Source organism: Chiloscyllium plagiosum, chromosome 1, assembly GCF_004010195.1.
Source record: "Chiloscyllium plagiosum isolate BGI_BamShark_2017 chromosome 1, ASM401019v2, whole genome shotgun sequence".
NCBI lineage: Eukaryota > Metazoa > Chordata > Chondrichthyes > Orectolobiformes > Hemiscylliidae > Chiloscyllium > Chiloscyllium plagiosum.
In genome coordinates, this window is record NC_057710.1 from 89,425,274 (window position 1) to 89,436,854 (window position 11,581).

The 11,581-nt window shown below is 42.2% G+C and overlaps 1 protein-coding gene across 14 annotated transcripts in view; it reads left to right on the plus strand.

The window, feature by feature from the left end:
* The window catches only part of fryl (furry homolog, like), a 474,538-nt gene that overhangs the window by 404,410 nt on the left and 58,547 nt on the right, over window positions 1–11,581 (plus strand). For all 14 annotated transcript variants that reach the window (XM_043691269.1, XM_043691279.1, XM_043691242.1 and 11 more), the window contains one exon: window positions 5,604–5,812. In XM_043691269.1, coding sequence (XP_043547204.1) covers window positions 5,604–5,812 — 209 coding nt within the window. The remainder of the gene's footprint in view (window positions 1–5,603; window positions 5,813–11,581) is intronic.

The following is an 11,581-nucleotide window of genomic DNA, read 5'->3' on the forward strand; positions in this document are numbered from 1 at the left end:
CGTGTCATCCGCCAACATTTCCACCACCTACAAAAGGCTCCCACAGGGATATATTTCCCTCCTCACCCCTATCCACTTTCCACAAAGACAGTTCCCTCTGCAACTACCTAGTCAGGTCCATGCCCCCTAGCAACCAACTGTCCCCTCCTGGCACCTTCCTCTGCCACCGCAGGAATTGCAAAACCTGCGTCCACAACTTCCCCCCCCTCATCTCTGTCCAAGGGCCCAAAGGAACCTTCCACGTCCATGAAAGTTTCACCTGCATTTCCACATGTCATTTATTATACCCGTTGCTCCCAATGCCGTCTCCTCTACATTGGGGATACTGGATGCCTTCTCGCAGAGCGCTTCAGAGAACATCTCCAGGATACCCACTCCAATCAACCCCACTGCCCTGTGGCTGAACATTTCAACTCCCCCTCCCACTCTGCAGGCCATGGGCCTCCTCCATCGTCACTCCCTTATCACCCTGATGCCTGGAGGAAGAACGCCTCATCTTCCTCCTTGGAACACTTCAACCCCAGGGCATCAATGTGGACTTCACCAGTCCTCATTTCCCCTTATCCCAGTTCTAACTTGCCAGCTCAGCACCTTCCTCATGACCTGTTCACCTGTCAATCTTCCTTCCCACATATCCGCTCCACCCTCCTCTCTGACCTATCACCTTTCCCTCCACCTCCATCCACCTATTGCAATCTCAGCTACCTTCTCCCCAGCCCCACCCCCCTCCCGTTTATCTCTCCACCCCCGAGGTTCCCAGCCTCATTCCTGATGAAGGGCTTTTGCCCCAAACGTCGATTTTCCTGCTCGTCAGCTGCTGCCTGACCTGCTGTGCTTTTCCAACACCACTCTAATCTTGACTCAAACTTTTTATTAGTTCACTGGCTAGCCTAGCCTTTATTGCCAGTCTCACTTTCTTGGAGAAAGTGGTGGTGAGTTGTGGTGAGATGGCTTTTTCAACTGCTGCAGTCCTTAAAGTGGAGGAATACCCAGAGCACAGTTTGGAAACTCCTAGGTTTGACCCAGCAACAATAAAGGGAACAGCATTATATTTCAAGCCTTCATGGCATGTGACTTGGAGAAGAACTTGCACATTGTGGCATTGCCATGCATCTGCTTCCATGAAATACCCAGGTGGTTAAGTTTGTGTGTTTGGAAGACGCTTCTAAGGAGCCTTGCTGAGTTGCTACAGTGCATCTTGTAGATGGTACACAGTACTACCATCTGCATGAGTGGTATTTGAAGTGAATGTTAAAGATGGTGGATTGAATACCAATCAAGCGGATTGCTTTGTTGTGGCGTCAAGCTTCTTGAGTGTTGTTGGAGCTGAACTAGTCCAGTCAACTGGGGAGTATTTCATCACACTCCTGATTTGTGCCTTGTCTTTGGGGAGTTAGCATTGTGTTACTTGCTGCAAGATTCCTATCCCCTCAACTGCTCCTTTAGCCACAGTATGTATATGACTAGTCCAATTCACTTTCTGGTGAATGATAAACCCAGGATGTTTATGCTATTGAAGGTCAAGAGCTACTGTTAGTCATTATGTAACATTTGTGTGGTGCAAATGTTACTCATTACTAATTAGCCCAAGCCTGTATATTGTCCAGGTCTTGCTGCATTTGAAGATGGACTGCTTCAATATCTGAGAAGTTGTGAATGGTGCTGAACATTGTGTTCTCATCAGTGAACGTCTGACCTTATGACAGAGGGGAGGCAGTTGGTGGAGCAGCTTAAGATGGTTGGACTGAGGAATTGCTGCAGAGGTGTCCTGGGATTGGGCTGATTGACAATATTCCTTTATGCTAGGTATAACTCCAACTCAACAAAAATTTTTCCTCTGATTCTCATTGCTTCCGATTTTGCTTGGACTCCTTGATGTTACTTTCACTTCATTCTTACTTCACTTCTGGCGTTCAGATAATTTTGTCCTTGCTTGGACCAAGGCTGTGATCAGGTCAAGAGCTGAGTCACTATAGTGAAAACCAAACTGAACATCAGTGAGAAAGTGCCTTTGCAAGTGTTACTTGATCTGCCTTGCACTCTTGTTATTCTTAGCTTCACTTTCCTCCACAAATCTTTACCGATAAGAAATAAACAGACCTCTTTTGAGTTTGGTATTATGATGCATCTTGTGTGTAGCAGGTGAACCTTTGGCCTCCTGCCTATTTTCATTTCATTAATGCACTTTATGATGGTAACAAATCCAGAACATCCAATCTACCCCTCTCTTCCTAACCCACGAAAGGTAGAATTCTAATTCAATCTTAATTTTATATTTGGTTTCCAGCAGCAATAGTCAGTTACTCAGTGAGGCTGCAGTAAATCCCCAATAGGTCAGTTTGGTTTCTGGATTTCAGGAGCCCACAAAGAAGTAGCTGGAGTAAACCATGTACAAGCTTGAGTAGGGAGAAATTATAAAGAAAATCACACAGAAAAATGCCAACTGTATTTCTGATTACTGTCTTTACCCTTATGATTAATCAAAACCTTATTGACTGTTGAGCTTTATCAACTATTTTACACAATTTTGTAAATTCTATAACTGATGTTTTCATTATATACACCAGCAAGAATGATTTAACCCTGTTGTGGGTCTGTTCGCCGAGCTGGGAATTTGTGTTGCAGACGTTTCGTCCCCTGTCTAGGTGACATCCTCAGTGCTTGGGAGCCTCCTGTGAAGCACTTCTGTGATGTTTCCTCCAGCATTTATAGTGATTTGTATCTGCCGCTTCCGGTTGTCAGTTCCAGCTGTCCGCTGCAGTGGCCGTTATATTGGGTCCAGGTCGATGTGCTTGTTGACTGAATCAGTGGATGAGTGCCATGCCTCTAGGAATTCCCTGGCTGTTCTCTGTTTGGCTTGTCCTATAATAGTAGTGTTGTCCCAGTCGAACTCATGTTGCTTGTCATCTGAGTGTGTGGCTACTAAAGATAGCTAGTCATGTCGTTTCGTGGTTAGTTGGTGTTCATGGGTGCGGATCGTTAGCTGTCTTCCTGTTTGTCCTGTGTTGTGTTTTGTGCAGTCCTTGCGTGGGATTTTGTACACTACATTGGTTTTGCTCATGCTGGGTATCGGGTCCTTCGTCCTGGTGAGTTGTTGTCTGAGAGTGGCTGTTGGTTTGTGTGCTGTTATGAGTCCTAGTGATCGCAGTAGTCTGGCTGTCAGTTCAGAAATGTTTTTGATGTATGGTAGTGTGGCTCGTCCTTTGGGTTGTGGCATGTCCTCGTTCTGTTGTCTTTGCCTTTGGCATCTGTTGATGAAATTGCGGGGGTATCCATTTTTGGCGAATACATTGTATAGTGTTCTTCTTCCTCTTGTTGTGGCCCTTTTGAACAGTGTCTTGATGCAAAAAAAGTTGCATCAAAACACTGTTCAAAAGGGCCACAACACATTGCAGTACACCAGAACTGCAAAAAGAGGAAGAAGAACACTATACGATGTATTCACCAAAAATGGATACCCCCGCAATTTCATCAACAGATGCCTAAGGCAAAGACAACGGAACGAGGACATGCCACAACCCAAAGGACGAGCCACACTACCATACATTAAAAACATTTCTGAACTGACAGCCAGACTACTGCGATCACTAGGACTCATAACAGCACACAAACCAACAGCCACTCTCAGACAACAACTCACCAGGACGAAGGACCCGATACCCAGCATGAGCAAAACCAATGTAGTGAACAAAGTCCCATGCAAGGACTGCACAAAACACAACATAGGACAAACAGGAAGACAGCTAACGATCCGCATCCATGAACACCAACTAGCCACGAAACGACATGTCCAGCTATCCTTAGTAGCCACACACTCAGTTGACAAGCAACATGAGTTCGACTGGGACAACACTACTATTATAGGACAAGCCAAACAGAGAACACCCAGGGAATTCCTCGAGGCATGGCACTCATCCACTGATTCAGTCAACAAGCACATCGACCTGAACCCAATATACCGGCCACTGCAGCGGACGGCTGGAACTGACAACCGGAAGCGGCAGATACAAATCACTATAAATGCCGGAGGAAACATCACAGAAGCGCTTCACAGGAGGCTCCCAAGCACTGAGGATGTCACCTAGACAGGGGACGAAAGGTCTGCAACACAAATTCCCAGCTCGGCGAACAGAACCACAACAACAAGCATCCGAGCTACAAATCTTCTCCCAAACTTTGAAGATTTAACCCTTTTACCACAAAGTCTCTTACCGACATTTAAATCTCAATAAAGAGTCAGGTGAGAGAGCCAACACTAAAGCTCTTGCTTAACTTGCAAGACTTTTAATTAGTTTTCTTTCAGCAGATTGCTGCACATGCACTAGATGCTGTTTTCTTCAGTTTATGTCTCTTCCCAAAATGCTTAAAAGAAACTGCTAATTCGCTCACTAGTACTTAACATAAATTCCCTGAACTCAACAACCTTACACAATGTCTTTCTTTCTGATATCTCCAGAGCTTTCTGCTTCTGGAGCTTGGCTTCCAAGTATCTCAGAACCTTTCATCAAAGCAGCAAATGAGTGTAGACAATTGATAGTAGCATCTTTGCTGCTATGGGCCTCTTTCTCCCTGCATTAGCCTGCTTTTGGCTCCTCTCTCTCATGGTTGTAAAACTCAAATCAACTCAGACCTAATAAAGTAACTCCCCAGCTGGTTTACTGGTCATTCAGTTGGAATCACAACTTTCTGTAAATGCTGCTTTGAACTCAACATGACCCTTCATCCTTCTAAAATAAGCCTTAACTGAAAAGATAATATTCCATGCATACACCTATACCCACTTTATAGCCCAACAGCACGATAGAGTTACCTTCACCAAATGGACTGCAGTCTCTCAAGAAGGCCACTCACCATCACTGTCTTGAGAGCAACTCGGGATGGGTAATAAAGGCTGGCATCCAAACCCCAAGAACATTTTATGAATCTTCATTACATTACAAGTGTACGCTACATATAAAATAAACAATATTAAAGAAATAACTTTATAAAAGACTATGCACTTGTTTGTAAAACTTTTGAATTGTTATAGAGCTTTAAAGAAAGCATTTGTTTTATTTGTGGATGATGCATGCTCTGTCATTGAGAGATGATCAGTTCTCTCTAATATCACAGAATCAAGAAGGTACACAAGGGTTTTCTTCAGATGACTGTCCTTTCAATCTTTGTCGCTTTTTTGTTGGAGACACAGCCCTCCTTTAGTCAGTACATCTCTATTGCAGCATGCCATTTAACCTGTTTAGTGGGGATTATGAACATTGCCAAGCTCCCACATCTGGTTGAATGAATCTTCAATTCTTTTGTGGTCAAATTGTAAAAAGGCCAATTCAGTGGCCACGTGTGATTTGTGTTAGTTGCTATCAGCTGGAACTTATTTACATTTCTAAAATCATGGGGCAATTATGAAGACAACATTTTGATGGCAAATTTTACTACTGCTTTTCCGTGAAAGTGTGAAATTACATGATTTCTAAGTCATAGCAAAAGTCCAATTGCTAGTGTTAAAATGTTAAGATATTTCATGCTGAAGTGATATATGCAAATATGAAAGCCTCGGTAACACATCGTGTCTTGCATTATATTTCTAGTTCTTCATTTGATTGCAGGATGCCAGTGCAGTTATGAAGGATGAACTGATTATCACTGTTGGTGAAGATACTGGTTCAGATACCAACCAAGATTCCCAGAAGTTTGAAGAGTCTTTTATTCCTGGGAGTTACCCAGAGTCCATCTGTGATGAGGATGTAACCCTTGCTCTCAAAGAGCTTGATGAAAGATGTGAAGAAGAGGAGGCAGATCTGTCAGGGCATTCAAGGTAGTTGATTCTATATTAACCAGCAAAGACAAGATAGAGCATGCCAGCTATAGTTACTTTTTCCCACCTGTTGCACTACTTTCTGCTGGAATGTTTTATGCTGCCTTAAATTGAAAGAATAACAGCCACATCCTTACAAACCCCGATTTTGCAGTTATCACAGAGAAAGGTAACCACAAAAATTTTAATGGGCTCTTAAGTGTTAATTTTGCTCATTGCATTTTAATTTTGAATCTGATGTCATCAATAAGAAATCTATGCCAATCAGGTTGAAAAATTCTCACAGACAGTAAACCAGCATATACATATGTGATTAAACTGAAGATCACTTTAAAAATAATGAAACTGCAAATATTGAATGAATGACATGTAGAACATCTAAAATTAGTCTTTTGGAGTCAGAAGGTGGTTCAGCATTAATTATGACTTAATTTGTCATCTAAAAGTTCAGTTGCATCTTATTCAACAAAATATAACATAGGGATTTATCTTTACAACATGATCAAAAGTTGAAATTAATATCAGTTCATGGAATCTGTTGATTACATGCATAAGGCATACATGCTTGGTTGAGAAGCTTACTGCTTGACAGCAACTTCAAAATTTGTGTCTAACTTTATACGTACAGGACCCGAGAATGCTGAGAGTTCCAATCAGTAAAAATGATGAACACTGATGATTTTATTGTAGATTTTTGCCAGCATGGCAGTTCAGTGGTTAGCACTGCTGTCTCACAGCACCAGAGAATTTGATTCAATTCCAATCTTGGGTAACTGTCTGTGTGACATTTGCACATTCTCCCTGTGTCTATGTGGATGCTCCAGTTCATGCCACAGTCCAAAGACATGTAGGCTAAGCCGATTTGGGCATGCTGAATTGCTCCGCAGTGTCCAGAGATGTGCAGGTTAGGTGAATTAGTAATAGTAAGTTTGTGGTTCTTGCAGAGTGTTTTGCTAGTGTTGTTAGAGGAATTTAAACTAAAGCTGTGAGAACAGAAGAATGGTTTTAAAAAATACCAGACTACTTGGAGAAACAAATAGCATTAGCATAGAGAATAATTAGAAGATGAAACCAATGTAAGAAAGAATTAAATTTAAATTGTGATTACTGAGCAAGAATGTGAGTGCAGCAACATAGTAAATAAATTGGGAAGTTAAATTGGACTGTTATGTGGAAATATGATGTTCTAGCAATAACAAAGACCTGGCTCATGGAAGGGTGAGTTGGGGATGAAATATTCCTGGGTGTAAGGTGCTTAGAAAAGTAGAGAAAGGAAGCGAGTTGGAAGTATTGGTGAAGGAGAGCATTGCTGGAGAAAGAGGAAGTCTCCGCGTTCAAAAAGAGAATTAAGTTAGTTAGAGGTAAGGAATAAAAACAGTGTAGCTACATTCCTGGTAAAGGACTTACGCCCGAAACATCAATTTTCCTGCTCAGATGATCCTTGACTGGCTGTGCTTTTCCAGCACCACACTCTTGACTGTCTCCTAGTGTAGCTACATTGCTTTGTATTGTCAGGAAACCACTAACTAATGGAAAAGTTGTGAAAGAACAAATCTGCACAGAACTTAGAGAAATGCTAACAGTATAGAGTTGTTATAATGAGGGTATGAATTATTCAAGTTTAAACTGGCACTTCAGTACTGGAAATGGCTGCAAGAGGCTCTAGTTCCTAAATTGTATGTAGGAGAATGTTCTGCAGCAGTATGCATGAAATCATCAGGAATGATATACTGAAGGCCCTGGTTCTTGGAAATGAGATGAGCCAAGTAGATCAGGTGTCAGTGGGGGTACATTCAGGACACTGATAGTTTAGGTTGATGGTGGAGCATAATAGTCATCGGTTCCGAATACAAAAAAATCCGTTGGCAGAGAGTCAACTTGAGTGGGGCTAGAATGGAGTTGAGCAGTTGGACTTGAGTGAAAGGTTGGCTGGAAAAACAAATTGAGCAGTGGGGATACCTTCAAAGAGTAGATGGTTTGGGTATAGTCAAGGAGTGTATCCTCAAAAAGGAAAAGTAGAATAAGCAAAATCCAGAGATCTCTGTATGACAAAGGAGATAGGAATGATGGGAAAGAAGCAAAAGTAGCTAATGATGAGTGCCGTGGAGAAAATACAATTGAGAACCAAGAGGAATGCTGAAGCTTCAGAGGCTAGCTGGAAAAGTAAACAGGAATTATGAAAAATTATGATATGAAGGGGTAACCCAAAATCTTCAGTTGGCATATCAACAGGAAAACAGTGGTAAAGAAAGAATAAGGCTAATTAGGGACCAACGATAAGGATTTATGCACAAAAACAAGTGGCAAGTCTGAGGTTTTAAATGGATACTTTACACATAACTTTACAAAGGAAGTAAATCCTATCCAGGCTGTGATGGCCAAGGAGGAAGCTTTGTCACTACAAGGGTTCAAAATTGATGACTAAGTAGTCTTGAACTTGAAGAAGGGCTAATGCCCGAAACGTCGATTCTACTGTTCCCTGGATGCTGTCTGACCTGCTGCGCTTTTCCAGCAACACATTTCCATCTTTGAACTTGACAAGGACTGGGATGAGTTGCATTTAAAGGTATTAAAGGAAGTGAGAATGGAAAGAGCAAGGAAACTGGCCATAATCTTTTAGTCTTCTCTGGACTCAGGGCAGGTGCCACTGGAGAATTGCAAACATCACAGCTTTGTTGAGAAAAAATTCTGGTATTGACTGCAGAGCAGTCAGTTTAACTATAATGAGTGGAAACTTCTCAACAGTTATTTAAGATAGAATTCGTAATCATGGGAAAAGGATAAGTTAATTAGGAAGAATCGGGATGGATTTCTAAGTCTTATTTAGCTAATTTGCTTGGATTCTTTGAAGAGGTAACAGGCTTAATGATGGGAACACTGTTAATGCGTACATAGATTTCCAGAAGTTTTACAATACGGTATCACTCACCGACTTTTGAGGAAAATTATTGCTCATGCAATAAAAAGAATGGCAGAAACATGGATACAAATTTATCTGAGTGATAAGAAACAGTGAGTAATGGTCAGCAGTATTCTCTTTAACTTGTGCAGCAGCTGGGAAACCAGCTTGATAGTCAGACTATTGCATGACTTGCGCTTCCTACTTCTGTAGCCAGTGCAGTGCACGGATCTTGACCAGCGCACAGGAATGAAGAAAAATTAAATGGAATGTTGACGGCCAAGGATATTTTTCAGGCTGGAGTTAGTGGAATTCCACTAAGATTAGTGTTAGGAATTTTGTCCTTATTGATAAAGGATCTCCTGAGAAAAAAGCTGAAAGGAGATTGAATAGAAACTTTCAAAATCATGAGACAGCTGAATAGAACAGACAAGAAGAAACTGTTCCTGCTCATAAAATAGTCGAGAACAAAGGCACAGAGTAAAGATTTGTAAAGGAACCAAATGTGAAATAAAACATTTTTGTACAATTTCACAACTGAAATGCATTGCGTGAAAGTGTGGTGAGCCAGAGACCATTGAAGCATTCAAGAGAGCAATGTTTTTTTTTAAGTAGACGTTGAATGTGCAAGCATATGGAGGAGAAAAGTTCGGAGAATGGCACTAAATCATGAAGCTCATTTGAAGAGCTGGTGACCACAGTAGTCCGAATGCCACCTCTGTAGTGTCACATTTCTGTAATTGTACATAAAGTTCTTCAGGGGAGATTGAATAGCCAGAGATTGTGGTCCACATCAGTGCCAATATCTTGGTCGGATGCAGATGAGACCTGAAAGCAGATTTCAGGATGCTGGGAAGGAAATTGAAAAGCAGGATCTCTAAAAAAGTAATTTAACAATTGTTTACAGTCTCTCATCATGGTGAATAAGAGAGTTGACAGAGCTGGTGTACAGGGATGGCCATCAGATTCCTGACTCACTAAGACTGCACTTGTGCAAGCTGGGACATATTACAAGATGAACTAGCTGTATATTAGTAGTAACATCCTCACAGGAAATTGTTTTAGTGTTTTTGGGGAAGGTTTGAACTGTATTGGAAGGGAACCCAAAATAGAATTCAGATTCATTGGAAGCCACACTGATAAATGGAATTAGTTAAAAGTCACACAACACCAGGTTATAGACCAACAGGTTTATTTGGAATCAGTAGTTTTCGAGGCACTGATTCTTCATCAGGTGGTTGTTGAACATGACCATATGACACAGAATTTATAGCAAAAGGTTTACAGTGTCATGGAGTTGTAATGATATATTAAACAACCTGAGTTAAAATCACACAACACCAGGTTATAGTTATTAGACAAATTCAGATAAAGTCTTTTGTCTTTTAGAATGGATAAGGTGGTTTAGGTTGTTTAATATGTAAATCCCCAGAATTACATTCTCAAACTGGCTTCAGCTTATCTAATAATAGGTGTCACCTCAGCTCAAACAATGCATGAAGTGTGTGAAGGTAAAGTCTATACCAATGTTGAGTCAATTCTGTTTCTAAAGTGGGGCTTACAGAATCTTACATGGATTTATGCAGTTTTTGAGCAAAATAAGTTGTAATTCTGCAAATACAAATTCACCCATAAACTTAGATGTATGTGCGTGCAGGAGAGACAGTGTGTGTGCGTGTGGGTGCATGTGAAAGTGTGTGTGTATGAGAGTGTGTAAGCTTGGTCAAGTATGTGTATGATTGTGATGGGCTATAAGCCTGTGAGACCGTGTGCGCGGGGGGGGGGTGCATGTGAGAGTTTGCATGAGTGTGCGAGTATGTAGGAATGTGTGTGAGTATTGTGCAGTGGGGTGATCTGTAGTGTGACATGAACCCAAAGTCCCGGTTGGGGCCTTTCCCATGGGTATCCAACTTGGCTATCAGCCTCTACTCGGCCACTTTGCGTTGTTGCTTGTCCCGAAATCCACCTTGGAGGCTGGTCACCCGGAGGTCCGAGGCCAAATGTCCTGGAACGCTGAAGTGTTCTCCGACTGGGAGAGAACAGTCCTGTCACCGATTATTGCGCGGTGTCCATTCATCGGCTGTCAATGTACCAAGCCTCACGGCATCCCTGCCTGCAGCATATGGGATAGGCAACGTTGCCCGAGTCACATGAGTACCTGCCGCGCATATGGTGGGAGGTGTCCAGTGTGGACACTGGGTATCACCATTACATGTGGAGACACTTTCCTCCACATACACGATAGGTACTCATGTGACTCGGCCAACGTTGCCTGAACAGACGCTACGACAATGGATGAATGGACACCACACATCACCAGACAGGACTGTTCCCTCCCAGTTGGGAAACACTTCATCATTCCAGGACATTCAGCCTCAGACCACCAGGTGACCATCATCCAAGGAGGATTTTGGGATAAACCACACACACACACACACACACTTGCACACTCTGTCTCTTCCGCACGTGCATACATCTAAGTTTATGGGTGAATTTGTATTTGCAGAATTACATTTTATTTTGCTCAAAAAACTGTATAAATCCTGAAAGATTCTGTTAGCGTCACCTTAGAGACAGCATTGACTCAACATTGGTACAGACTTTACCTTCACACGTTTAATGCTGAAACTTTATTGCTGGAACAGCACAGCAGGTCAGGCAGCATCTAGGGAACAGAAGATTCGACGTTTCGGGCACATGCCCTTCTTCAGGAATGAGCAGAGAGTGTTCAGCAGGAGAAGATAAAAGGTAGGGAGGAGGGACTTGGAGGAGGGGCGTTGGAAATGTGATAGGTGGAAAGAGGTCAAGGTGAGGGTGATAGGTCGGAGCAGGGTGGAGGCGGAGAGGTCAAGAAAAAGACTGCAGGTCAG